This window comes from Psittacula echo (genome assembly GCF_963264785.1).
Source record: "Psittacula echo genome assembly, chromosome: Z".
NCBI lineage: Eukaryota > Metazoa > Chordata > Aves > Psittaciformes > Psittacidae > Psittacula > Psittacula echo.
In genome coordinates, this window is record NC_137742.1 from 83,680,694 (window position 1) to 83,707,880 (window position 27,187).

General features: G+C 49.4%; 3 protein-coding genes across 11 annotated transcripts; 2 read left to right on the forward strand and 1 right to left on the reverse strand.

Annotated features, from left to right (window-relative positions):
• Positions 1-143: 143 nt before the first annotated feature.
• Positions 144-10,634, reverse strand: CIAPIN1 (cytokine induced apoptosis inhibitor 1). 4 transcript variants are annotated; one of them, XM_080637518.1, is made up of 10 exons: positions 10,349-10,634; positions 6,095-6,270; positions 5,139-5,291; positions 4,447-4,488; positions 3,584-3,660; positions 3,165-3,333; positions 2,900-2,973; positions 2,459-2,574; positions 1,854-1,923; positions 144-1,382 (listed from the first exon to the last, which is right to left on the reverse strand). In XM_080637518.1, exons 2-10 carry the CDS (start codon positions 6,249-6,251, stop codon positions 1,272-1,274), a joined length of 969 nt encoding a protein of 322 aa, XP_080493644.1. In that variant the 5' UTR covers positions 6,252-6,270; positions 10,349-10,634; the 3' UTR covers positions 144-1,271. The 4 variants fall into 4 exon arrangements, with proteins under 4 accessions (XP_080493644.1, XP_080493642.1, XP_080493645.1 ...); XM_080637516.1 differs by lacking the exon at positions 10,349-10,634 and adding an exon at positions 7,043-7,062; XM_080637519.1 differs by lacking the exon at positions 6,095-6,270 and having other exon boundaries at positions 10,349-10,473.
• COQ9 (coenzyme Q9) lies at positions 10,396-18,776 on the forward strand. 4 transcript variants are annotated; one of them, XM_080637520.1, is made up of 10 exons: positions 10,396-10,514; positions 11,529-11,700; positions 12,287-12,422; positions 12,768-12,910; positions 13,177-13,261; positions 14,434-14,538; positions 16,345-16,500; positions 16,586-16,659; positions 16,931-16,984; positions 18,604-18,738. In XM_080637520.1, exons 1-9 carry the CDS (start codon positions 10,457-10,459, stop codon positions 16,965-16,967), a joined length of 966 nt encoding a protein of 321 aa, XP_080493646.1. In that variant the 5' UTR covers positions 10,396-10,456; the 3' UTR covers positions 16,968-16,984; positions 18,604-18,738. The 4 variants fall into 4 exon arrangements, with proteins under 4 accessions (XP_080493646.1, XP_080493647.1, XP_080493648.1 ...); XM_080637521.1 differs by lacking the exon at positions 18,604-18,738 and adding an exon at positions 17,286-18,578; XM_080637522.1 differs by lacking the exon at positions 16,586-16,659 and having other exon boundaries at positions 18,604-18,776.
• POLR2C (RNA polymerase II subunit C) lies at positions 18,643-26,570 on the forward strand. Of its 3 annotated transcripts, XM_080637526.1 has the most exons (9): positions 18,643-18,865; positions 19,060-19,109; positions 19,712-19,780; positions 19,955-20,007; positions 20,129-20,257; positions 21,255-21,306; positions 21,783-21,951; positions 25,362-25,436; positions 26,109-26,570. In XM_080637526.1, the coding sequence occupies exons 1-9, from the start codon at positions 18,780-18,782 to the stop codon at positions 26,251-26,253; spliced, it is 828 nt and encodes a 275-aa protein (XP_080493652.1). In that variant the 5' UTR covers positions 18,643-18,779; the 3' UTR covers positions 26,254-26,570. The 3 variants fall into 3 exon arrangements, with proteins under 3 accessions (XP_080493652.1, XP_080493650.1, XP_080493651.1); XM_080637525.1 differs by lacking the exons at positions 18,643-18,865; positions 19,955-20,007 and adding an exon at positions 18,905-18,966 and having other exon boundaries at positions 25,362-25,474; positions 26,096-26,570; XM_080637524.1 differs by lacking the exons at positions 18,643-18,865; positions 19,955-20,007 and having other exon boundaries at positions 18,877-19,780; positions 25,362-25,474; positions 26,096-26,570.
• Positions 26,571-27,187: the final 617 nt, after the last annotated feature.

Below are 27,187 nucleotides of genomic sequence, written 5' to 3' on the forward strand. Positions count from 1 at the left end.
GTGGGCATCATGTACTGGACTCATGTTTTCAGTGGAACAATTTATGGATAACTCCAAAAGTCAACTCAACATTTAAACAGTTCCAGAACTCACTGAGAGGCTGACTAAAAGGAGAGACACACTTGGAATGCCCCAGCCACTAGTCTGAAAATAAACATTTTACTATCAGTCACTTTTATTTCAAGAACAGCATAGCCTTTCATCTCAGCTCCCTCTGGAGATTAGTGTGTAACTCAGGCAGCACAAGAAGCACTCACATCCTGTAGAGCAAGAGCTCCCAACAAAGCAAACCCCCAGAGACACCAGCATTGGGTTTTCCTCCTCTCCCGCTCTGGGTGAGCAGCCCAGACAGAGCAGTCCCTCACCCTGCACCTCGTGGGTGCTTCACTGATCACACAAATAAATAGTTCTCAGTATCTTGCTGCGTGGGAGCAGATAGTCTATAAGTTAATTACTGCTGTGTTCTTGCCCATTGGACACTGTAGGTAACTGACTCGGTAGCCACAGAGAGAGGCAGCAGGCTCAGATTGCTCTTGTGTTATCAGTTTAGCTGGATAGAAAGGTGTGAGAGGACCAGGCAGATCTTATTTTACCTGCTCCATGCTTTAAGGACAGGAGTTTTCTCAGTAGGATTTAGCCTTTGTCATTTTGATGGAAATGGATGGGGTTAGGCTCCCAAAACAAATGGAAATTCATTGTGCCTGCCACACTTCACACAGGCTGCTCAGAGAACATGCTGCTCAATGCACTTCCTGTTCCTGGCTTGTACCAGGAGCTACTGAGCCACCTTCACAGGGCAAGGAACTGCAGGTTCACATTTCAAAGAGAGCAGGAGCCCAGTGCCATCCTGAGAGTGAGCCAGAACTGCTGATTCATCAGGGAAAATAAGGACAAATTAAAGCTGTACAACATGGGCATGGGGAAGTACAGTCATGCCACACACACACAGTCTGACACTTGACTCTACTTCTGTCTGCTGGGGGGACATGCTGTGATGATCAGGGTCCCAGTATGAAATCGAGCTAGCTAAAACAAAGCATAACATGCTGAAGTCTAATACATGAGGCCACTTGTCACCAAAGATTATTAAGGTATCCCAAAGCTGACTACAAGTGATGAGCTCACAGCAGTGTCAGTGCCCACAGTGCCCTTCCCACAAGAAGTATTGGCTGGAAAGCATGAGTCTGAGAGGATGAGGAGGACTGCAGGAAGAACCTCAGACTGATGAAAGAGCAGAGGAGTCATTCATGGGATATCCAGAGATGTCTTGGTTAGGCATCATGGAGCTGGTTCTCTTTCAGGAGGATCTTCTCCCCAGGCTTGAAGGCTGGCATCCCCCGGTAAGGGCAGCTGGCACAGCGGAATGCATCCCCCAGGTAGCACTTTCAAGAGAAACAAAGGCACCTTCTGTAACCAGCAGTAACTTTCAGTTCTCTTCCCCTGGAATATGGCTTTTCCAGCTCCTCAGCATATCAGCACAGAAAACACCTCCCTTCTACCCTCTTCCCAAGGCATGTCTTGTTAGCAGAACTGCGCAGGGCATTGTGCAAAATTCCCTCCAGCCAGTGTGCAAAGGCATGGCTGCATATTGGGCTGGGGCAGCCCCCAAATCCCCCCTGCCTCCCTCCCACAAGGTAACCTGCCCTGTGAGCACAGGAGCAGGGAGGTGAAGGTTCACTGTTCATTCTGACTCCCACAGGGACAGGTGCAGTGATGCAGAGTGTGTGGGCAATGGCAGAAGCAGCACAAGCAGTGTTTGGGAGCGGTACGCTAGCCTAGGGAGCACTCAATAAACACAGTTCTTAGATAGAGATCATGCCCTGCAAAGCATAGAAACAAAAATTACTATTTACATTTCCACAGGCAGATTTGGGCTGTGTGCTGTTTTTCTCCTGTTCCAGTTCTTCAGCCAGGCCACACGTGCTGTAGAAAAATACAGAAGTCACCTGCACATTTCTGTTTAAAGGTTGTGAGTCACCAACACTTCTTCCACTCCTACTCACATGCAACAGCCCTCGCTCTGTCACACAACACAGCTGACACTGGGACTCTCCTGCCCTTCACTTTATTCCTCAACACCACAGTTTGTGTAAAAAGTGTTGAAGCACACTCCTCACCTTTAAACCGAGTAGGAAATGGCTGTATGGCATTTGCTATGTGTGCTCTTTCTTCTTCAGATCTAAGAAACCAGGGGTTTAGTCAAGGCTGCACAAACAGTGTAGCCACTCTCAGGAAGGCAGTTGATCACATCAGTGTGGTAATTTGTAGCAGCTTTGGGGCAGCTAGTCAACTCTCACTGCATTTGGATTTACATTAAAATAATTAAGAAAAGTTATGAACCAAGAGAATTATGCTCTGAAGTACAGCAAATTGCCCACAATGTTTTAAAACCCATCCAGCTCTGAGGGTTTAATGTTACAGTTGAAAGGTTCACCAATATGCTAATTCCAACACTGACCAGTTCTTGCAGGCTTTCTTCTTGCCCATTTCTTTGCAGGATGGAGCTCTGAGAGACAACGGATCTGGCTTTTTCAAATCCTCTGAGTCCAACAGCTCATCAGGGTCCAAAAGATCCTCAAAACACAATGAAAGAGAACATGCAGAAAACTGATTTGTCAGCAGGGAATGCCATTGCTGTATTATGTCCAAAGAAATGGTGCTCTCTGTAGCACTAACACTAAAGTGCTGTAGCTGTGTCCCCTTTCCTCTGTCTCCCCTCTACCCTCACCACACCTCTGGGCTTTCAAGACCTCACATATGAGGTATTTTGCCCTAGGGATGCTTTCATGCCTCGTAAGTTGTAAAGCTTCTCAAAAGGCATGACTGAAACTATTTAGAATAGGAAAGAGGAGAGAGAAGGAACAGCAGCAAAGCCTCACAGACTACACCAGATACCAACCATCTCTTCATCATTCATATCATTGGCAGAGAGTGTCCACAGCTTGGCAGTGGTTGGGTCCACAGAGGGCTTTCCTGGAGCCAAAACAAAGGAAGAAATAGTAGTTACTCCTGCCTTTGCCCTGTCTACTCCCAGAAAATAGCTGAAAAAATTTTGGAAAGCCCCACTTCACAGGTTTTTACTGTAGCACTCCTGGGGTGAGCTGTCTCCCTCTTCCAAGGGGTGCTTGCAGGCAATCAGAAATGTAGCACTCACCACTCCTTACCTGAAGCACCAGGTTTCTTGGCAAAGGAAAGTTTGAGCTGACTTGAGGATCCCACTTCAAAATTAGGCTTTTTGCCTTCTATCTGAACAATGAGTAGATCATTGCTTTGGTAACCCAAATGCTCTTTGACTGACTGAGCCTCCTCTGGGGTCAATGCTTCCTTTTGCAGCTGCAATGTAAAATTTTAGGTTACCACACTGCACAAGCCCCAGTCCAGCATTCCCAGTGAACACAGACAATCATTATTTTCAGTCCTAAAGAAAACCACTACCTTTGCTATAACTAATGTCTGTGGCAGGCAGTGCCCAAGCACATTTACAGTAAACCAGGGTAGCTAAACACCTTGTGACCCAGCAAGTCCCCAGGAATCACTATGTACATCACAAGGGACTTTCTGGAAGTGGTCAGTACATACATACCTCCTTCACTTCCACCAACCCAGACAGAGTCAGAGCTGTGAGGAGTTCAGATGCTGTCTTGATTCTGCTGTTGTTTCCTGGAAGATACAAAAGCAAGAAAGGGAAGAAAAAGAATAGAGGTCACTGAGAAACCTGGAAGAGCAAGAGCTTTAGAAGGAACTGCTCAAAGCCAAACCTCTGCTTTAAAACTAGGCCTTTTCTGGCTGACAATAGGAGCAAACCAGAAGAATGTAAGCAGCTTGTTCATTAAAGTAGTAGCCTGTGTGACAAAGCTGTTCTAGCTTCAGATCTGTTCTATATGTGCCTGAACCTTCTTCAACCCAATTAATGCTCATCAAAAAAAGGATAAAAACCCACCCCAAAACGCAAACAACATTCCCCCCAAATATTTTTACATATTAAAGTGAACAACTCAAGAGGTTTTTGGACTCCTAAATGAACATTTCACTCAGAAGGAACAGTCAAGAGCCTTGTTCTTGCAGGCAAAAGCTCCTACACATTCACTGTTTCAGAAACTCATTACAGGTTTATTTGCTGGAGCACAGCATTGTGCTGAACAGAATCCATTCACCCTCTCTGAGTAGTCCCACTTACTCTTTATTGCTAGCCTACCAAATCCCAGCCTGACTCTGGAAAAAAGAAACCCTCATCTCCTCCAGATCTGCACATTCTTAGTTGTGTCCGGAAGTCTTCCACCCTACCCCTAAGGTACCACTTGCACCACAGAGCCACTGCTAGCTCCAAAACATTGGCAAATCTTCCCAAGCTGAAGAAGATGTTTCTGCTGCCACTCACACCACCCTTTTCAGCACTGCAGATTGTGCCAGTGCAAATGTCATCAGCACAGATGCTTGTCTTCTTACCATATGGCGTGTTAGTTCTCACTTCCACTGTGAACCAGCTCCCTGTGCCAGCAAAGTTGAATGCAGGTCAATTACAAGACAGAAAAATAATCTTGTGTTCACCTCCTCTTGTGCTCCCCTCACTGCCCCTTGGCACATGCTCTGGTTTTACTCTTAAAACTTAAGCCCAAACACTTGTACCTTTTCTGAATACCTATTTCTCAGCTGGCTTCTGGGGCAGCCTCTCCTGGCATTTGTCACCTGTTTTTAAAATCACTTCAGAAGCTCCTTGGAAACACAACATCTGCACCTATTTAACATCACATGCCTTTTCAAGGTAGTTTAGGATCAAGTCTATCAGCAATTTCTATCAACACCCCACCCCTGGCAGTATTCAAACCCAGGTTGGATGGGGCTTGGAGCAACCTTGGTCTAGCGGAAGGTGTCCCTGCCCGTGGCAGGGGGGTTGGACTTGATGAGCTTTAAGGTCCTTTCCAAACCATTTTAGGATTTTCATAGGGGAAGAGTGACTGCAAATATCTTGGATGGCTACCAGCTTAAACACAGGATAAATGCCTTACTATTCAAGTTAGTGTGTCAAGAGAGTGAACACCGCTGAAGGTCAGTCAGGGTTCCTATCCTTCCATTTCAGTGTAATCCTCACAAGAATTACTATGTTGCCAGGAAAGCAAGGATGATGTGGATTCTCTCACCTGATTCCGTAACCACCAGTTCTTTCAGGAGGACACAGCCCCCTGGCTTCAGTATACGGGCTATTTCTGCCAGCACCTCGGCACTGTGCTGTGCTGTACTGCCTGGTACCATGCCAGAGAGAATCATGTCAAAACTGGACTCCTTGTGAGCAGCTGAAAAACAAGAAAGGGGAAGATGGTACAATTTTACATATTTACACACACAGCTTTGCTTAACACATCAGTTCCACCTCCCTCCTCATCCCCCATGCTTGTGTACAACAGCAACAACTGATTAAAGACACCATAGAAAGCAAGACTAGGGTGTATCACTTCCTTTGCTGAACTGCTGGTGGTAAGAGTTAGCAGTATTGTTGTTCTGAGTGCTGACTTACAAATCACAGAAGAAAAGAGAATCCCAGACTAGTTTGGGTTGGAAGGGAGCTTATGGCACATTCAGTTCCAATGCCCCTGCCATGGACTGGAACACCTTCCACTAGATTAGGTGGCTCCAAGCCCCATCCAGCCTGGCCTTGAACGCTGCCAGGGATGGGGCAGCCACAGCTTCTCTGGGCAACCTGTGCCAGGGCCTCACCACCCTCACAAGAAAGAACTTCTTCCTAATATCTCATCTCAATCTCCTCTCTGTCAGGTTAAAGCCATTCCCCCTTGTCCTGTCCCTACAGGTCCTTGTCCAAAGCCCTTCTCCAGGTTTCTTGTAGCCCCTTTAGGCACTGGAGCTGACCTAAGGTCTCCCCTTAAGGAGCCTTCTCTTCTCCAGGCTGAACCAGCCCAGCTCTCTCAGCCTGTCTCCAGAGCAGAGCTGCTCCAGCCCTTGCAGCATCTCCATGGCCTCCTCTGGACTCACTGCAACAGCTCCATGTCCCTCTTGCTTTGGGACCCCAGAGATGTCAGCTCACACAACAGAAGCACCCTCTCCCTTTAATGAAAGGGTGAAAAATGAAGCTAATCCTTACACTGAGACAGATGGTTGACATTTTCCACAGACACGCGATTACCAGCTCCCACCAGTGCCTGAATTTTATCCACCAAATCCTTCAGGGCTTCAACGGGCGAGGAGCTATCCCAGATGATGGCCACGCGCTGGCCTGGCGTGACTCTGTACTCCCCCATGTCCACAGCAGAAGCAAACCTGACAGCAATAGAGAGAGGATGGGTCAGGGGAGGAGCACAGAGGAAGGGTTATTGTCAAGCTCAGCATGAACATCTGTGGACTGACTTAATCACAGAATATTGACTTCTTTTAGTAAATGGAGATTATTTTCTGGAGACAAGCAGTAGATTTCCCCCAAGCTGAGCATTAATATGACATTCAGAAATAGCTACACTTAAACGCATAATTCAGTTTCTCTCCAGTTAAGAGGCTAGTTTGCAGGGCAACTGCAGGCCATGCCTAAAAACAATCCAAACCAAACCCCAAAAAGGCCCTCAAACCAAACTAAATAACAACAAAAAACTTGCTTTCCTTAAAGATTTTAATAGAGACATACACAGGATTTAGAATCATAGAATAGTTAGGGTTGGAAAGGACCTTAAGATCATCTAGTTCCAACCCCCCTGCCATGGGCAGGGACATCTCACACTAAACCATGTCACCCAAGGCTTCATCCAACCCAGCCTTGAACACCACCAGGGATGGAGCATTCACAACTTCCCTGGGCAACCCATTCCACTGCCTCACCACCCTCACAGTAAAGAACTTCTTCCTTATATCCAATCTAAACTTCCCCTGTTTAAGTTTGAACCCATTACCCCTTGTCCTGTCACTACAGTCCCTAATGAAGAGTCCCTCCCCAGCATCCCTATAGCCCCCCTTCAGATACTGCAAGGCTGCGATGAGGTCTCCAAGCAGCCTTCTCTTCTCCAGGCTGAACAGCCCCAACTTTCTCAGCCTGTCTTCTTACGGGAGGTGCTCCAGTCCCCTGATCATCCTTGTGGCCTCCTCTGGATTTGTTCCAACAGTTCCATGTCCTTTTTATGTTGAGGACACCAGAATTGCACACAATACTCCAAGTGAGGTCTCATGAGAGCAGAGTAGAGGGGCAGGATCACCTCCTTCGACCTGCTGGTCCCATTCCTTTTGATGCAGCCCAGGATACGGTTGGCTTTCTGGGCTGCAAGCACACACTGAAGCCGGCTCATGTTCATTTTCTCACTGACCAACACCCTCAAGTCCTTCTCCGCAGGGCTGCTCTGAATCTCTTCTCTGCCCAATCTGTAGCTGTGCCTGGGATTGGCCCGATCCAGGTGTAGGACCTTGCACTTAGCATGGTTAAACTTCATAAGGTTGGCATCAGCCCACCTCACAAGCATGTCAAGGTCTCTCTGGATGGAATTTCTGGATTTCCAGACTAGTGACAACTTTTTCATCACAGAATCTCAGACTGGTTTGGGTCGGAAGAGACCTCAAAGCTCATCCAGTCCAACCCCCTGCCACAGGCAGGGACACCTTCCACTCGATCGGGTTGCTGCAAGCCCCATCCAGCCTGGCCTTGAACACTGCCAGGGATGGGGCAGCCACAGCTTCTCTGGGCAACCTGTGCCAGGGCCTCACCACCCTCACAAGAAAGAACTTCTTCCTAATATCTCATCTCAATCTCCCCTCTGTCAGGTTAAAGCCATTCCCCCTTGTCCTGTCCCTACAGGCCCTTGTCCAAAGCCCCTCTCCAGGTTTCTTGTAGCCCCTTTAGGCACTGGAGCTGACCTAAGGTCTCCCCTTAAGGAGCCTTCTCTTCTCCAGGCTGAACCAGCCCAGCTCTCTCAGCCTGTCTCCAGAGCAGAGCTGCTCCAGCCCTTGCAGCATCTCTGTGGCCTCCTCTGGACTCGCTCCATGTTCCTCTTGTGTTGTTGCCCCGGAGCTGGACACAGGACTGAAGGGGGATCTCCCCAGAGCACAGCAGAGAGGGAGAATCCCCTCCCTTGACCTGCTGCTCATGCTCTGGGGATGCAGCCCAGCACATCGGGGGGATCTGGGCTCAAGCATACACTGAAGCCGGGTCATTGGGAGCTTTTCATCATCCAGCACCCCCAAGTCCTTCTCCTCAGGACTGCTCCATCCAGTTTCCCACAACCTGTAGCCATGCTTGGGATTGCCCTGACGCAGGGGAGACTTTGCACTTGGGTTTGCTTAACTCCATGAGGTTCTCATGGTCCCACCTCTCCAACCTATCCAGGTCCCTCTGGATCTCATCCCTTTCCTCCAGTGTGTCAGCCACACCACACAGCTGAGTGTCACCACAAACTTGCTGAGGGTGCTCGATCCCACTGTCCATGTCACCGACAAAGTTGTTGAACTACGACCCCCAAGGGACACCACTTGTCACCAATCTCCACTTGGACATTGAGCCATTGATCACAATTCTCTGAGTGCGACCACCCAGCCAATTCACCAGGTGGTCTATCCATCAATACCATGTGTCTCCAGTTTAGAGACAAGGGTGTTGTGTGAGACAGTGTTGAACTGTACAAGTCCACACAGATGATGTTAGTCACTTTTCCCTTATCCACAAGTGCTGCGGTCCATCACAGAAGGCCACCAAATTGGCCAGGCACAATTTGTCCTTAATGAAGCCACACCGGCTGTCATCAATTGCCCCTTTAGGGTCTATGTGCCTCAGCATGGTTTCCATTTGACATTAAACACTGCCTTGTCTCTCGCACTCAGGAGAGACATGACCTAGCAGAATCTGCCTCTGCAGTACATGAGGGGAAAAGAAAAAAATAAAAACAATTGTCAGCCTTCCCAGCTTTCCAGATTGAGACTCTCAACTCACGGGTGGCACTGTGTGAGCAACTGCAGAGGGAAACAGCATGTCAGGGGAACAGAAAGTAACAGCTTTGAGAAACCTGTGTGCACCAGTATTTTATAAAAAATTGCACTCTTGACAGAGCCTGCTGAAAATCCACTCTCTAGCAGTGTCATAATCACCTGTACGTATAGCAGCACCAGCTACAGGAACAATCACCGAGTCTCTTTCACTCTGCGTCTCCAATACAAACCTGTTTTCCTTCTCATTTAACACAAGCACAGAGAATAGGGAGCACAAGTGAGCACACCAGCTGCTCAATATACCTTCAATCAGCTACAAGCCACATGCTTGCTCTGGAACAGCCTGTTGTTAAGTAAAGTCCTCACCAGAAACCATTACATTACACACTCTGAGTAGTGTCTTACTGCCACCATGTTGTCGTGAAAGCATAGCATATGGGTACCCTGTGCTAGATTCAACGCAGTTGCCTGCAGTCAGGTGTGGAGTGGATTTTGATCCATGGTTTCTTTGGCTCTATGTGTGGTGGACCCCTCTGTCCTGGAAACTGCAAACATGTTCAGAACAGGACAACTCAGCACCTTGTCTGACCCATTCTAGTAGGAATTTGTGCTAATGCAGCCCACAACACCAACCAATTAAGGAATGGAAGATCTCGGATATGAGCTGCTGGTTTTAGCACCTCCCAGTTGGCCTTGCACACATATGCAACACCAGCTAAGCAACTAGTAACACTAACGAGCTAACTAAGCCATTAACAAGTTAAGCAACTAACACTAACTAACTAAGCCAGTAACACTAGTAACCACACATATTAACCCCACTAAAATGTCATCTTTCCTAGGAAGATGGCCAAAAACCTCAAAAGATACAAAAGCTGTTAGAGTAACGCGGCAAAGCTGAATCCAAAGACACACCTTCCTCTCACAACAGCAGGTTGTGACCTTTCAATACCAGTCCAGAGTCCAAAGTCCATCAACAGCAACACGAGCCCACCTACCACACCGAGGAGGACCCCCACCTTACACCACCCTGTGCCACGCCTGGAAGAGGCCCAAGGGCTGGGCCCAGCATAAAAAGGACCTTATCTGAACTCCACACACATTGACCAGCCCTTGAGGAACACCACTGCCCAACACAGGGCAAGGAGAGGGCTGCAAATAACATTGGCGGTTGCGAGCTTCAACAGATTAAAAAACAAGATACAGAAGGGAACGTCGCGAAGGAATGTCACACAGGAATTCCCTGACACACACCCCCTCCATCCCACACGCCTCCAGCGGCCGCCCGAAGCGCGGCCTCCAGGAACCCTTTTTAAGGGGAAAACCGGTAATTTCGGCCTCCAAGCAGGAGTAGGAGTCCGAGTCCCTGTTCCCGTCCCCAATCCCCAATCCCCGTCCCCAATCCCCATCCCCGAGCCCCGCACAACTCGCCTCGCCTCACCTCGACTCGACTCGTCTCGTCTCGTGTCGCGTCGCGTCATCCCGGTCTGACGTCGTCACAGCCGCGTCCCGGCGCCGTGACGTAATCGCGCTGCTGCCCGCTTCCAAGATGGCGGCGGCGAGAGGCCTACGGCTAGCGGGCTGGCGGCTTTGTCGGGGCCGCGCCGGTGAGGGGCTGGGGGGAGCGCGGCTGGATGGGTGGGGAGGCGGCGTGATCGTCCTCGTGCCACCGTGACTGGGCCGGGGCCGGGGCCGGGGCCGGGGCCGAGGCCCGGGCCAGGCGGCGGGGCGGGGCGGGGCGGGGCTGGGAAGGGAAGGTGACGTGAAGGGCAGAGGAGCGCGCCGCTAGCGGGCGGTACGGGGCTGCGTAGTTGCGCCAGGCCCAGGCTCAGGCCCAGCCTCAGCCTCAGCCTCAGCCTCAACCCCAACGCCAGGCTCAATCCCAACCCCAGGCTTAGATCTGATCCTGCCTGAGGCTGGTGTCTGTGGACCCTGGTCAGGCAGGCTGGAGACACATAAGCTGCCGCAGGGGTATGTTTGGGGAGTGAAGCCTCTTGCACCTTCCAGGCCCTGAAACTGCACAAGGAGTTCAAGGGGACTGGAGGTGGGGTTGAGGAGAAATTTGGTGATGGTTAAGTGTGGGCTGTGCAACCCAAGCTTATTGGAGTTCAGTTACAATTTTCCACAGAGCAGCCGTAATGAAGAGCTCTGTGACCTTTGAGTCACCTGAGAAACACGCGTCGTGATCTCGGTTGTGTCTGTTAACATTGCTCATTCTCTGGGATATTACCTGCCTCTTGTCCCAGGCTCAGGGGTCAGTGCCTTTCTCTTAACTCCTCTCATTCTTCCCCTTTGTCAGGGACCAAGAAAGAGAGCGGGCATGCTGCAGGGCAGCGAGGGCTTGTTTGTGTGCCTGGTTTCCAGTCCAAGACTGGGAAACTACTTTCTGTTTGCTATATGTGCCATCTGCACAGTTCTTTTCCTCACAGAACATTTTCACTTTATTTTCACCAAGTAAGCATGAGTGCAGCTGAGAGGGATGCTTCTCAGAAGTGTAAAAAGACGCTTTCTACACATTTCTGTTCTTTCCAGCTGGGTTTACCACAGCTCTCTGCTTTATCTTAATTTTCTGTGCTTCCTAATACTGGAAAGAGACATTTGAATCTTGGCTTCCCTTTCAGCACTCCAGTGCCAGCTCTACCCACCGCAGCGTGCTCTCCAGGCCTCAGCTGTGCTGAGGAGAGTCTTCGATGAGCAGAAGAAAGAGCCACTGGCAGCGTCTTCTCAGCATCAGTTCGATTCACATCCAGCTGATCACCAGCCTGAGCAGGAATGTCAAGGCCATCGTCCCAGGTAACTCACTAGCTATTTCTAGTGCTGTCCTTCCAATAGGATTTGATTTCCTTGCATTGAAGCTTGGAGACAATGAGATCCAGAGTTAATGAAGCCTCAGACTGCAGCAACTGGAGAGCTGATTTGCTGAGACAGTGCAAATTCCACTGTCCGATGTGGAGACAGGATGTAATTTGCTCTCAAGAGGGAGCCTCTCTGGTCTGCAAAATGAAAGCCTTCACTCCTGGATTTTTGTGTAAATCCGTACAAAATATGGACAATATTGTCCATATTCCTGTAACTGTAGAGTCCCTTTTGGACAAGCTTATAGTTTAGCTTGGTTTTTTAAAGGAGGGGTAATCTGAGGCTGAGTGATCTCCATGCAGGCACCTAGATTGAGCCCTCCTGTATTTTTCTCTTCTCTTATGGCAAAGGTTCATTAAGAATCCTTTTCCTGGAAAGGAAAGGATTTTACAGTGGGAGGTGAGAATTATACTAAGCAGACCTCAAAAGCGTGCCAGCACACAGCAGTATCAGCGAGTAACAGAGTCCAGGTTGCTGGTGTTTGATGGTGACATTCCCTCACTGTAACAATACCTTCTCATAGTTACACTGGCCAGGGCGGCCAGGAGTCTGAGGACTATGAGAGCGAGGAGCAGCTGCAGCACCGAATCCTCACAGCAGCGCTGGAGTTTGTGCCTGAACATGGCTGGACTGCAGAAGCCATTGCAGAGGGAGCCAAGGTATGTGGGAGAGAAGCAACAAACCAGTTGAAAACTGGATGAAGCTTAAGTCCAGACAGCCAGGCCTGCATGCTTCCCCCACATACTCTTGGGTGATGCAGCCCAGCCAGCAAATGGAATGCGGCCCAGCTACTACAGGATAACCTTGTCAAGAGTTTATAGTAAGGCACAATGTAAAGTAGTAATCCTAAAGAAAGGAAAACGTACAGGAAGTACTTTTTAATGCAGCGTTGTTTTGTTTAAATTCATATAACTTTGTTCACAAAAGAAATACAACACTTTTCACAGCTGGATCCTGCTTAGCAGTATATGACCTGTTCTGTGCTTCTCCTTTCTTCCCTACAGAGCCTGGGTCTCTCTGTTGCTGCTGCAGGGATGTTTCACAGTGATGGCAGTGACCTGATCCTGCACTTTGTGTCTGAGTGCAACACCAAGCTGTCTGAGCTGCTGGAGCAGGAACAAAAGCTAGTGCAGTTGGGCGAAGCAGAGTGAGTATTGGCTATGAAAAGACATCTTCCTTAGCAAACTCTGCCAAAGGGACTGGATAGACAGAGAGGCCTTCTGGGACACTGATACTTTAAGTTAAAAATTAATTTAGCCAAATAAAACCATCCTCACACAGTTGTACCAAAGGCATGAAGGATACATAATACTTCGCATATCTACTGCTGAGGCAGGCAAGCGATTGATCTTTCAGGTTCAGAATTGAGCTTAATTTGGATGTTCTTCACATTTGGGGTTTTTCCTTACCCAGAAAGAAGCCTACAGATCAGTTCCTGAAGGATGCTGTGGAAGCCAGACTGAGGATGCTGATTCCATATATTGAGAACTGGCCCCAGGTATAAAATGAATATCAAGATTGTCTCCTTTTTCATTTGTATTTTAAACACTCTGTGACCTTCAACATAGTCTCTCCACCAGAGTAGTTAAGGGTTGTAAATGAAACCCTCACTGGCTTCACATGATTTGTAGCCTTCAAGAGGAGAACAGCCTTGGCACGAAGCAGTTAAAGGTGTCCTTAGAACAACAATTTCTTGCAGCTCTGGTAAAGCAAACTGCTCCATTATGCACCATCTGGGATCCCAGGGGATGAGCCATGTCTGCTCAGTCCTGTTCCAGTGTCACTGCAAGTCAGGCTCCTTGCAGCGTTATTCTGGCTGCACCCATATCACCTGACACTTGGGAACACGGAACTCCTGCTTTGCCACAGGAAACTGCCTGCCCAGCATGCAAATGACAAAACCTTGACAATCTGAGAGTAGATCTGTGAATTGAGAGGGCTCCAGGCTTCAAACTTCAGATTTAATTCTCAAGCTGCTCTTTCTAGGGTGGGAAGGGAATTGAATTGTGGCCACAGTAACAAGCAAGGAGTTCCCAACCATGGGCTGCAGAGACTGGTGCAAAGTCAACCTCTTGTCCAGAATCACTGCTGGCTTCTGGGCAGCTGCATCAAGCATTCTTACAGAGAGAGAAGACAGAATTCATGGGTTTGTTCCAGATTAGCATAACTTGTCTTGTGAGGGATGTGGGTGGTTTACGACTCTCCTGGTCTTGTGCTACTATGTTTAAAGACTGCAGGATCCCAGTAGGGCCATTACGAGTGGGTGTTCTGCTTTTGGTGGCTGCTTTGAGTTCAAAGTCAAATTCAGAGAAATGAGAAATTTGACTCTCTGCCCATGGGGCACAGTGCAAGTGCGAGTCAGTTCAGGCTGTGCTGTTTCCATGGTTGGAGAGGCAGCTTGGGAGAGACAGCATAGTGGGGTTCTTGCTGAGCAGGGGGCATGGAGTTCCAGCTCAGGCTAAGGCTTGAGCTCAGCTGCTGCCGTGTTCCAACACATATCCCCCACAAATCCTGCCACTTGGAAAGCTGAAAAGAGCAGGGAGGACTTGTCACTGGGAGCTGGAGGCAAGTCAACAGCACCAGGGCAAAGATAACAGAACATTGTTGATCTGCCTTAATGTTATATCCTTCTTTCTTCATCTCTCCCATTTATCTGTGTTTCCTTTGCAGGCTCTGAGCATCCTGTTGCTCCCGCGCAACATCCCTTCCAGCCTTAACCTCCTCACCAGCATGATTGATGATATCTGGCAGTATGCTGGAGACCAGTCCACAGACGTAAGTCCTGGTGCTTTGCAGACTGGCTGGTGCTACCCCTCAGCACCTGAGCAAATTGATGGGTTGAAGCAGGCGTTGGGCCATGTCTCTCTTGAAATGATCCCCTTGTTGAATGAGAAAGACATTTGCAGGAGCACCCAAGGGTCCTTTCCAACGAGTTTTAAGCGCCAATAGGACTGAATGCAAACTAGTACCCATGAGATTAGTGCAAATTAAAGGTCTTTACCTTCTTAGACAAAATTCTTGTGATTCTGAGCCTAAACCTTGATCTGTATTCAGTGCATGAGCAGTGTGTCTCTGTCACATGTCTCTTCCACCAGCAGTAGCATTTGCAGATTTGACTTGAAAACTTTTAAAGAACCTACCCAAAAATACCATCAGCTTATTAAAACTTTCATCTTTCTGGCAGGAATTGAAAGAAAATTATAACCTTAATTAAAGCAATTAATAAATTACTTTAATTCATACAGATGAAGGGAAAAATGGGAAAAGCTGAATGAACCATGTTAATATAGTACTTTAATAAGCTGCTTTTATCTGTGTCTAAAAGAGAAGCTACTGCAGTGAAAAATAAATAAGATGATAGAAAAATTAAAGGAATAAACCAGAAGAGATGTGAAAGACTGTGGCTGCATCAGGAACTGCAAGTCCCTTTTGGGTTATGAAAGTCCAGTTGATGTGTCAGTTGGTGTCTGCACTGAGCAGATATCTCCTCACAGACACAGGGATTAGGAGAGGTTCTAAAGTTTGCCTTTTTGTTGGCACCTTTGTGCCAGTTACATGAGTTTCCTTTGGGAAGCTGTGGTGGTCAGCCCCCTCCTCCTTTCCCAGTAAGAGGGTTTAGCGTCAATTGTGGTGGACGCCTCTTCATCACGCCAGGAGCTCAGTAGAGTATGCCAGTGCCTCAGAGACCTCTTTGGGTGGGTTTTTCAGAGCAGAAGTAGAAATCAACAGAAAGCATTTGGTCTTGGGCACTTTAGAGATGCAGCTGCAAGTGGCAGCATTCTTCAAGTTTTTCCCCTCATTGTGGTGCAGGCAGTGCTGAGCTTTCCATCCAGCTTGTTTTCAAAAACAAGGCCTTTGTAGTCATGAATGGAAAAGCCAGTATTTTTTCTAGGTAATAGCAGCAAATTAAGTGGAAGCCTCGTTTTAAAATGCGGTTATGTATGTTGTCTACCAGCGGTTCAAGTGCAACTGGAAAGACTGAAGAGTTGGAGTTATTTGTGCCTCTTCGCATTGTGTAACCTGTTGTAACACATCCAGCGGCACTGCTGCTAGCAATGTGCTGATGCATTTAGTGAGTCAGCAGGCAGTACTGGCATTTCAATGATAGGATTTGGGAAAGGTGTATCTCTGTGTGATGTCTTGCACAGTTCTGTCCCCTGTTTGTTCCCTTTCTTCATGCTTATGTCTGGTACAAACTGTAGCTCAGCACTCAGTATAGCTGTTTCTCACCTCAGATTTTTGCACTGCCTACTAGGTATGTGTAAAGCAAAGATGGGCGTGGTGCACACAGACTCACAGGGAAGAGAGGATTCCTTGCAGCCAGCAGCAGGTGCTGGACATCTTGTTCAGCAGTTTTAGGTGCCATACTTGACCTCTGGTGCTACAGGAACAGCTGTGCTATCAGATGTTTGTGTTGGCTGGTGGCCTACTGCATAATAGAGACACACGTTAAGTGGGGAAGAGAATGTGCAGTTGGAATGCTGTTTTCCTTTGCCATTCTCCAGGCTGCTTTCATGGGCTATATCCTTGATCTGCATTCAGGTCACACCTTCCCCTCTCTCTCGTTCCCTGCCCTTGTAGTTTAACTGGTACACCCGTCGAGCTGTGCTCACTGGCATCTACAACACCACTGAACTGGTGATGCTGCAGGATTCATCCCCTGACTTCGAGGAGACTTGGCGCTTCCTGGAAAACAGAGTAGCTGATGCCATGAGCATGGGCAAGGCAGCTGATCAGGTAACGTTACGGCCAGGGTACACATGCAGCATCCCCCTTCTCCCCAGATACACCTGCAAACATACCTGTCTTCCCAATTACACAGACCATGCAGCTGCAGAGAGACCACCTTGCACTGAGGGGCGGTTGCATAAATGCAATAAATCCTCTAGTAAGAAGGTATTTTCTAGTAAAATGACATGTATTTCCTAGTAAAATTACATGCCTTCTTTGTCAGACTGGCCTTATGGTTTGGAGACATATATTCCCAGGAAATGTCTTCCATGTTTCTTATCTCTGGCTATCACTTGTGTGCTGTGCTTGGCTTCTGTCAAAACCTTTCTGTAGTAAATACATGTTTATTGTGCACTACATCTCCGTACTTCGGTGTCTACAAGTGTAACTACAAAAGGAAGCAAAAGGTGGTTGGCGTTATCCTTGTGTCTTCTAGGTACGGTCAACAGGAGAAGCAGTTGTCCAGGGCCTGATGGGAGCTGCAGTTACTGTAAGTAATGCAGGGCTGTAAGGGCAGAATTATTTCTCTACTTTTCCATGCTGAATTTCAGCATGTTTTTCCTCCCAAATCTAGAGCACAGCATGAAAATGAATAATCTTTCATAACTACAAATAAGGATGATTTTCTGGGTAGTTTGGTGTTAGTTCACTGTTTTGCGTGAAATAACTTGTAATAGAGCATGAAAAATTAAGTCTGAAGCTGCAGGGTGAGCTTTAGGGATGAGAGACAAGTGATCAGAATAAATACAGTTGTTCTACATCACTTCTCAAGAGATCTCTTCCTCTGCCAGTGCCTGCCCTGGAGATCTTGATGGAAGGCCTGTGCCCCCGTGGACACTTGGGAGGTGGCATCTGTCCCCAGGCCACAGCGGGGTGACTTCCCCAAGCTGTTCCAGTTGACTGCAGTGTGCTTCCAAGAATCCTTTTAATTTTTGGTAGCATCCTGGACTGCTTTGTGTCCATGTAGAGGAAGCTGCTTTTCCTCTGGGATACAAAACAATCCTTCTTGTACCCAGGAATGGTTTTGAAGGGCTTCAGGGCCTCCCTGTGATTCTATTCTTAGGCAACTCGCATTGCATTTAGCAGCAAAGTGATTTCTTTGTATCAGAAATCCATTCTAATTTACCACTACAAGACAAACAGGCTGGAACATAAACTAGAAATAATTTTTACTGTATGAAACAGTTCCCAAGAATTTCTCCCACCTCCTTCCCGCTGCAGTTACGGTGGAATCATTTCACATCTTCAGTGTTTCTCAGCCTCTCCCTGCTTTCACACCTGTGTGTGCTAAAAGGACCCTCCACTAGAGACATTCCCAAGCTCTATGTGTGCTCTTGTGTATCAGCAGATCCACTGTGCAGATGAACAGGAGGAACTGGGCTGCTTCTGATGGGGGGATTACAAGCAATTTGGTTTAGGGCAAAATCATCCCAGTACATTAATTGTTACAGGCCACAAGTCCTTAACAGAACATACTATGTCCAAGAGTGCGGCACAGGAGGAGTGAGTACACAGCTGGACAGGTACACTTAGCTCTCCAGGTCTCTGCAAAATGGACAAGCAAGCTGAGTCCCTCAGAAACTTAAATTCATTGTCAGAGTCTGTGTGGCTGCAAAAATAGTCAGCAGAGTGGTTTGTGTTGGAAGGGACCTTAAAACTCATCCAGTTTCTGCCATGGGAACACCTTCCACTAGACCAGGTTGCTCCAAGCCCCGTCCAACCTGGCCTTGAACACTGCCAGGGATGGGGCAGCCACAGCTTCTCTGGGCAACCTGTGCCAGGGCCTCAGCACCCTCACAGTGAAATACAGCCAAGCTGAAACCTCCTGGCCTGGGGAACAAGTTCATGTCAGAGGATGCCCGTGGCTGGATCCATGGTGATCTTTCTCCCCCACACTTTTGCGTTCACCCCTGTTCACAGAAGGTGCCTTTCGCCCCAGGCAGCAGCTGTCTTCCTCTCCTCACCCAGCTTAGGCGGCTCTTCTGGAGCCAGACTTGCTGCCCAGCAGCGCTGAAACCTCCGGGGCCGGGCAGGACCCTTCGTGCCCTGGGGAGAGCGGCGTCGCCCCGGGATAGCAGCACTGAACCCGCTTCTCCTTCTGCCCCGCAGATCAAGAACCTGGCGGGGCTGAACCAGCGCCGGTGAAGAGAGACCCGGCGGCAGGGGGGCGGGTCCGGCCCTTCCCCGGCACCAATAAAGTCACTCTGCAGCGTAACACGGACTCTTTTTGGGCGCGCACCGACGGGAGCGGGGCGTGCTGGGCCTGGCGGCGGGCGGGAGCAGCCATGCCGTACGCCAACCAGCCCACGGTGCGCATCACGGAGCTCACGGACGAGAACGTCAAGTTCATCATCGAGAACACGGACCTGGCGTGAGCGCCGCGCGGGCGGGACAGGGGGAGGAACCGGGCCCGGGGGGAGGCCCGCACAGGTCCTGCCGTGCTTCCGGTGCGGGCCTCTCGGTGCCTCCGAGGTGAAGCGTAGTTCGGCGGCTCCGCAGACGAGCCGGAGCGCTGCGAAGCTCCGCGGCCCTTCATGCCTGATCACGGGTGTTTTTTCCCCTCAGGGTGGCGAATTCCATTCGGAGAGTGTTCATCGCAGAAGTCCCTATCATAGGTACCGCCTACTGCAGTCAGGCCTATGGGCTGCTGGCCCGTCATTCTTACTGATTCCCTTTTCCTCCTGCAGCTCCAACCTGCTTCTAGCTCACTTCATCTGTGTTTAGACGGTTCTGTGTGTTACCAGAGGCTGCCTCAGTTTTCCTGCAACCTCCACAGTGGTTTTTGTGCCCTCACAAAACCCTCAGCTTTTTTCACACAGAAATTTTCATAGAATCCCAGACTGTTTTTTGTTGGAAGGGACCTTAAAGCTCATCCAGTTCCAACCCCTGCCACGGGCAGGGACACCTTCCACTAGAGCAGGTTGCTCCAAGCCCCGTCCAACCTGGCCTTGAACACTGCCAGGGATGGGGCAGCCACAGCTTCTCTGGGCAACTTGTGCCAGGGCCTCAGCACCCTCACAGGGAAGAACTTCTGCCTAAGAGCTCATCTCAGTCTCCTCTCTGTCAGGTTAAAGCCATTCCCCCTTGTCCTGTCCCTACAGGCCTTTCTCGAAAAGACCCTCTTGAGGTTTCTTGTAGCTTCTTCAGGTGTTGGAAGACTGTTACAATATCTCCCCTAAGCTTTCTCTTGATCTGCTTGTGACTTTCTCCTCTGCAGCCATCGACTGGGTGCAGATAGATGCCAACTCCTCTGTGCTCCATGATGAATTCATTGCACACAGGCTGGGTGAGTGCTGGTGCAGGGAGGATGTGCAGCAAGGCAAAGGTCATGAATGAAATCAGTATAGGAACACTGGAGCATCTTTCTTGGGAGGCTGCTGTTCCTCCAGCCATGTTGGCAGGAGGATCAGTGCTCCTGTGGCCTCACTTGGACAGTGCCGCAATTTCCTTTTTCCTATAGGTCTCATCCCACTCACTAGTGATGATATTGTGGATAAGATGCAGTATTCTAGAGTGAGTCAAGCAAAATGGGGGTGCTTATTTTGATGGTGGTGGGTGTCTGATCTGATGGGAAGCACTTCTGATTTCTTGCTGGAAGAGGTTTCGCATAAAGGTCTTGATCCATGTGTTCCAGGATTGCACATGTGATGAGTTCTGCCCAGAGTGCTCTGTGGAGTTCACCCTGGACGTCCGGTGTAATGAAGACCAGACTCGTCACGTCACATCCCGTGATCTCATCTCGAACAACCCCCGGGTCATTCCGGTCAGTGCAATCCCTCTGCTTGTCGTTGAGTGCCCTCTCTATGTTCCTGTTGAGGCAGATTCTTGGGATGTGGACAAAGCACAGCCTTTGAGCATGTTTCATGTTGCCTAAAGCCCCACTTAAACTGCAGTGGGAGAGCAAAGCATGAATATCTGTAGAGACAGCAGTGTGTGTCAGTGCCCTCCTTTTCTTCACTTCGTTGTCCTCCACTTGCTGTCCTATGGCTTGTCAAAGCAGCATGGCCTTGTTAAAGTTTCATCCCATACCCGTCATCCCAAAGTCTTGGGATGCTCTAGTGTTGCTCCTTGATCTTGTCTGAAACACTTGGAGCATATGTGCTTGTGTCTTGCTGCTGTATCACTGCAGCTTCCCACCCGCTTGTGCCAGAGCTCTGACAGGAGCAGCCTCTTCAAAGGCATGGCAGCAACCCCAAGGCCTCTGGTCCTCTGGTTCTTAATTCTTGGCACAGCAAGGTGTGAGGAGCCTGTGCCAGGGCACAGCTGCCAGACTGCTTTTGCTCAGTTGCCTTGAGTAGGACTGGTGGAACCAAAACCAGAACAAGTTCAAAGGGGCATGTTTTAAGACACTATCGATGCCAGAGTTGGATGTCACCTCAGCCTGGGGCTGGTGACAATGCCTGCCTGGTTAAAGCCTAGCTGTAGCCCACTGTGCCTTGCTCGCTTTGGTTGAGTGCAGTGAGTGCCATGTGTCACTACCAGCAGTCATGGGTGCTTGTCAAAACCAAGCAGCTAGGCTGGAGCACTCCATCCTGGCAGGGAAAGCAGCCACCCAGGCTGCTGGAGATGGGTGTTACATATGTAGCTGCAGCTGACTGAATTGTCCCAATTTCTATTAAATATGGAGGGCTGGATTTGGCCTTGTAAGTCACTCCGGAATGGGTTTCTGCAGTCTTCAACTTTTGTAGGCAACTGCTACTTGATGTGGGGAGGAAAGCTGATCTTGCCGTAATTCACTTGCTTTTGTTGTTCTTCTGCAGGTAACATCTCGGAGCAGAGACAATGACCCCAACGACTATGTGGAGCAGGATGGTAAGCAGTTTTCACAGGGAGGAAGAGCTGGAGGAGGGCATGAGTTTTTCTTTCAGGTTCTTTCATTCTTCCTTTAGTAGCTGTGTAACCGTAGAGTAATGGTAAGATTGGTGAAGAGAACCCAGCATCACTGGGCTTAGCAGTTTGTCTTAATGACACTTCAAGACTATCCCCAAAACCAAAGTCTGTGTCAGAGGGTGCTTCTGTCTCTTGTGAGAGCTTGGAGATGGCGAAGATGCAAAGTGATGTGCTGTCTGCTGTTGGCTGGGGACTGTGCATCTCTTATTTTACTTAGCAGAATGTGTCCTAGATACTCTGGGGACACAGAAGAGCCCCTCTGAGAATCCAGGCGATTGAATTGGATGGTGGCGTCTTCCTGGGGACTAAGAAGGAATTGTGATCCTTTGCCCTAGTGTGATCCTGCACACTCTTTTCTCCTCTGCAGCCTACTCCAACATGCTTGTGCTTTTCTGCAGACATCCTCATTGTGAAGCTGCGTAAGGGCCAGGAGCTGAGGCTGCGAGCCTATGCCAAGAAGGGCTTTGGCAAGGAGCATGCCAAGTGGAATCCCACGGCCGGTGTCGCCTTTGAGTACGACCCAGACAATGCGCTGAGGCACACCGTGTACCCCAAACCAGAGGAGTGGTATGTCTTGGAGGGACTGGGAAAGATAATTTGGGTCAGCAACTGACCATGAGCGTGCCTGTAACTTCCCCTTGCACAGACTCTGCTCCAGTGTTAGGTACCAAGGCCAGTCTCTTGGTTGCAGCTGCATACAAGGTGGACTGGTTTGTGGCCACCTCTTGTTCTTCCCTCATGGGCTGTCACTGCTGTTTTACCTCACTTTCATATTCTTTCCCACCACTTGTTCCTGCTCGCTCTTCCCTGCATGAGTGGTATGTAGACTAGGGTAAGGTCTGAGGAAGGAATAAATCCACACAAGCCCAGTGTGTGGCTCTGATCTCCCACATACATCCCCTAACTCCTGGAGCCTGAGCTCTGACAGCAGGGTTTTCCTCTCTGGCCTTTTCCTCTGCTCTGACATACCATCCGGCACAGGTACCATCCTGCAGCACATCTAAATGTGACATGATTTTGATCTTGGAAAGCTGCTGCCCTGCCTCTACTGGCCAGAGTGAGGACTTTACCTAGCAGCACTTTTCCACGAGTGAAGAGCTCCACACATCAGCTTTTCTCCCCACACCTGAGCTCTGCACCCCAGTGTTCACCAGGCAGGCATCCTGTCATTGAGCACTCTGGAGCCAGCAGCAGGGTGAGGAACTGGGTGCTTTAGCCAAGGCAGGCTGCGAGCAGGGCCTAGGGGTGGTGGATATGCTGCTGTAACAGCAGGGCAGCAGCCAGAGAGACCTTGGTGCAGGAGCAGGATTTGGTGCAGGGTCTGCAGAAGCAGAGCTGCAGCTGGAGAGGAGGTGAGTGGCAGAAGGGGTTCAGCGGGTCTTCCTCCTCTTGCTGCCAGATTTGCCTCTGCAAATGACTGCAAGCAGTAGCAGGCAGGTGGTGGGCTGTTGTACTTCCATGTTGTCCATTTTAAGCCTGGGGGCTTCTACCTAGAACGTGGGATTACCCAGAATATGGATTGCAGAACATGGCCTCTTGCTCAGTTAGCTATCTGTGAATGAGCTTCCCAGAGGCACAGTTAGCCTGGATTTCCACCTCAGCCTGACTGCCAGGGGCTTTCTGCTCAGGAGCTGGCCTGGAGATCCTGTGTGTGTAGCTAGGTTTGCACTCAGGAGACTTGAGAAGCCTTTTGTTGGTGAGGGTGGAGATGAGGGTGAGTCCGTAACATGCGTGAAATGGGTTGGGACCTGCTTGCAGCCATCCCAGTCCTGTTTTTGGGATGGAAGGAACGAATGCTGCTTGGCTTTGATGGGGTCTGCAGGGCATGTTCGTGGGTCCGGTTAGGTCAGTTTGGGTGAGGATGGGATGTGCTAGGTTTTGGGTTCCTTCAGCTTTTGGTCAGGGTGGTACTCTGGGATCTGCAGTAGGAACCAGGCTGGCTGGTAGTGCTGGAAATCTGGGAGTGGGCATTTTCCTTAATAGTGATGGACTGTACATGTGGACTGAAGCTGGATTTTGGGGACTGCCAGCTACAGGCCAGGCTGTCAGGGGGATAACCCATAAAGGCTGTTTGTGGTGAGGTGTGGAGGAGGAGGATGCTGCTCTGCAGTTTTGTGGACAGGAGCATGTCACAAGAGTTTATGTGCCAGCCTGTACTTTTTCACAAGCAGTTTTGGGGTGGAGCTGGATAGTTTTGAAGTTCCAAGATAGTTTTTTTTCCAAATGATTTGTAGCAGATAAATTTCCCCACAGTTTAGCTGATGGTCTGATAGATGTGTTGGATGCTTGAGAAGCAGAAATATCTCTGTGATGTGGAATTTCAAGTTGGAATTTGAAATCTGTTTGGGCTTCATTTGGTGTTATAAAAATTCTGTAATTTCGACTGGAGAGGGTCCAGTGGGGGCCACAAGAATGATGCGGGGTCTGGAGCATCTCTCTTACAAGAAGAGACTGCAGCAGCTGGGCCTGTTTAGTCTACTGAAGAGCAGACTGAGAGGGCATCTCATCAATGTAGATCAGTATCTTGGGAGGATGGTGCCCAGCAGCAGGACAAGGAGCAGTGGCCATAAACTAAAACAGAAAGTTTCACCTCAGCAAGAGGAAGAACTTCTTCCTATTGAGAGTGGCAGAGCCCTGGAACAGGCTGCCCAGTGGGTTATGGAGTCTTCCTCTGTGGAGACATTCCAAACCCGCCTGGTTCCTGTGTGACCTTCTCTAGGCAGCCCTGCCTTAGCAGGGGGTTGGACTGGATGATTTCCAGAGGTTCGTTCCAACCCTGATGATTTCTGTGATTCTGTGAAGCTTGACATTAGAGCTGTCTGTTCGCTGATAATATGTCCATCTTTCCAAGTTCACCTGATTCCTGTGAAGACAATACAGAGACAAAGGCTTCTGCTGTCCAAGGCTAGCTGTTACTTTTGGTTTGTTCTTTCATGCTAGTTGCTTTTGGAGGCCGTTGGCAGAGCACTGGCATGCAGCTGGACTCTCAAAACAGCTGTGGTGGAAACCTCTGCCCTGTTTTTGGTCATAGGTGGTTCTGCAAGTAACGTGAACACACCCAGCTGTGTTGACACTTTATCTCTCTCAGTTACAGAGACAGGATTTGTTACAGAGACAGGATTTGTTGAAGAGGTGCAGTTTTGAGGCAGCTCATGGCAGGGTGCTTGGATCAGCCTTGCTTGCTATTGCTGGAGCAGAGGAAGGCCAGCAGGAGACCTTGGCATGCACAGAATTTTCTGTGCTGGCTTTTCAGATAGCTCAAGGCTTTGGATTTTTAATTTTTTTTTATGTGGAGGAATGCTTCCAAAAAGTCTCTCTGGTATGATGTCCTATAAGCCAAGGGATGCAATGGAGAGAAAGATGTGTTGGTCTAGCTGATGCACAGGTATTGCAGTGGTTTTGGTAGTGACATGTGTAGAAGGGTGGAGGTGGAGGTCATGGGATGGGTCTCACTGATGTAGCTGAGGTCAAATACAGAGACTTTTTTCTTGCTGAGCCCAAGCTGGCCAGACCTTCCCATCTCAGCTGTGCTGCCCAGGCTGAGTGTTGGTGTGCTCCCGTATTTTCCTGGCCAAGGGAAAAGTAGAAAGAAAAGATGATTGCTCCAAAACCAGCATCCAGGCTTCTCCATAAATAAAGTCCTTGCAGACATCACTGTCCCTTCACTTTAGGCACCTGCCAGATTGTGCCAGGGTAGGTGGATGGAGCCACAGTACCCTCCACAGGCTTACTGAACTGGGGCAGAGCAGGGCTGATCCTCTTCCTCCAGCACCACTAGGTGCCTGTGTGACATTAGTGAGGAGCCAGAAAGGGCAGCATGGGACTGAGCTTTTATCTGGGACATGATGCTTCATTACTGCTAGACATCAGCCCCTGTGCTCGCTCTGGGGCTGAGCAGTGCTGCTGAGGGCCTGAGCTCCATGGGGCCAGGCTGGAGTGTGGGCTCTATGCTAACTTGTCCTGCTCTTTGATTCCAGGCCCAAGAGTGAGTACTCAGAGATCGACGAGGAGGATGCTCAGGCTCCCTACGATCCCAATGGGAAGCCAGAGAGGTGGGAAGCTGAATGTGCTACCGTAGCTGCAGAATGGGGTAACTAGCAGGGTCCATGTCGTCAGCTTTTGTCAGTGCAGTAGTACTCGTCTGTGCTGAAGTTTGCCAGCCCAGACACCTGGTGTTCTCTGAAAAGCAGGGTAAAAGATGGAGTTAAGTCGTGATATGCCCAGACCTGGTAGGTTTTCCCCTCCAGGAGGTATTGAATGGCTGTCCTGAGTTTGTGTTCTCAAGCTGGACAGTGCAGCACTAGGTGGAGTATGAAGCCTACAGCGGAAAATGGCTTCAGACATTTTTTCACCCGTGTGGATGTCTCATGCTGTGATTGCTGGTGATACCCCCTCTCCTGGGTTATTTGCACTGCAGGGGTGCCTGCAGCCAGCCTTACTCCCTGGTGTGAGGCTCTGTGCTGGCTCGCAGGTTATGGTCCTGAACAGAAATAGTCTTAGAAGTGCTCCTGCAGTCTGTGAAGCCACATGTATTGGTGTGACAATGGCAGAGGGGCAGTGCTGGCTGTTGCTGCTGGGGAGGTGAATGATGCTGGTGGCTGGGATTCCCAGCAGATCTCCCTGCAGTGGGTCAGGACAGGCTGGAACTGCTCTGCAGGTGCTTTTTGGTTTTGCACCTCCTCACAGAGCAGATGGTGACTTAACCCACCAGCTTGTAACCTCAGGTTTTACTACAACGTGGAGTCCTGCGGTTCTCTGCGCCCGGAGACCATCGTTCTCTCTGCGCTCTCTGGCCTGAAGAAGAAACTGAGCGACCTCCAAACCCAGCTGAGCCATGAGATTCAGAGTGATGTCCTCACTATAAACTGAGGTGACCCCTTTCAACAGAGTGCTGCAGGAGATCTTTGCCTCTGCCCAGCAGCGCTCTGTATCCCCCATCTCCCTCTACCTTTTCTGGCCCAGGTTTGTTGGTGACATCTCTTCCCTGGCCTTCCTTTCCAAAGAATGCCATCATGATGTCTAGGGTAAAGCAGAAAGGGAATTGGTGAGCATCTTGGCTGGGACAGGCTTTTTTTCAAGTGTTTAGAGTTTTAGGCCAGAGTTTGCCGATGTGGCAGTCTGCCTCAGTTACACAACCCTACCTTATTTGCATGTACATTCGTACTATGCTTAATAAAGCCTTACCCACCTTCCCTGTGTTCTCTCATCCCTGAAAGCTCCTCGGGGGCTGCAAGAGGAGATGTCACATCATCTACTTCTCTCCAATAGACATTAATAAGTTCTCCTTTGGAGAGAGCATTGTTCTCTACTGCTGATTGCTGCTCTTGACATTATCTCCTAAGGAGACCAGACCCCTCCAGCAGGTCGCTCATCATTTACCAGTCCAGAGCTGTGTTTAAATTAAGCAGATGTTTGATACTGGGCTGTGAAGGGAGATGCTGCAGAAAGCAGTGCTGCAGGGGAGCCCAGGTGGGCTGGGCAGGCTTAGCTGTATTTAAAAACTCTGGAGCAGACTCTACCCATGTGCTCTCCTAATCTTTATGTTAGGAGAACGCATGGCAGGGAGCTTGTCACTAATAATCCCTGGCTGATAGCTTCCTGTCTGCTCACAGCCCCAAGGTGGGTTCCATGGCTTGCTGGAGCTTGGTGCAGGTCCCAGACCATGACCACTCTGGCAGCAGCTTAAGGGCTTCAGCAAATGTCTGGGTCAGCCCTTCTTGTTCCCTCCATCAGCACCCAGAAGGACTTAGGATGAGCTGCTTGGTGACATGTTCCTGGAGAGATCTGCCTCTTCCTTACTGCA

What these genes read in the sequence shown, in the direction of transcription:
- COQ9 (XM_080637520.1), top strand. Translation starts at nt 10,457, where the DNA reads ATGGCGGCGGCGAGAGGCCTACGGCTAGCGGGCTGGCGGCTTTGTCGG. An exon ending in ATATTGAGAACTGGCCCCAG is followed by an intron (nt 13,262 to 14,433) that starts GTATAAAATGAA and finishes TTTCCTTTGCAG; the next exon opens with GCTCTGAGCATCCTGTTGCT. An exon ending in TGGGCAAGGCAGCTGATCAG is followed by an intron (nt 16,501 to 16,585) that starts GTAACGTTACGG and finishes CCAATTACACAG; the next exon opens with ACCATGCAGCTGCAGAGAGA.
- CIAPIN1 (XM_080637518.1), bottom strand. Translation starts at nt 6,251, where the DNA reads ATGGGGGAGTACAGAGTCACGCCAGGCCAGCGCGTGGCCATCATCTGG. An exon ending in AAGAAAGCCTGCAAGAACTG is followed by an intron (nt 1,924 to 2,458) that starts GTCAGTGTTGGA and finishes ATTTTTCTACAG; the next exon opens with CACGTGTGGCCTGGCTGAAG. An exon ending in CCAAATCTGCCTGTGGAAAT is followed by an intron (nt 1,383 to 1,853) that starts GTAAATAGTAAT and finishes TTCTCTTGAAAG; the next exon opens with TGCTACCTGGGGGATGCATT.
- POLR2C (XM_080637526.1), top strand. Translation starts at nt 18,780, where the DNA reads ATGCCGTACGCCAACCAGCCCACGGTGCGCATCACGGAGCTCACGGAC. An exon ending in CGCAGAAGTCCCTATCATAG is followed by an intron (nt 19,110 to 19,711) that starts GTACCGCCTACT and finishes TCTCCTCTGCAG; the next exon opens with CCATCGACTGGGTGCAGATA. An exon ending in ACAACCCCCGGGTCATTCCG is followed by an intron (nt 20,258 to 21,254) that starts GTCAGTGCAATC and finishes GTTCTTCTGCAG; the next exon opens with GTAACATCTCGGAGCAGAGA.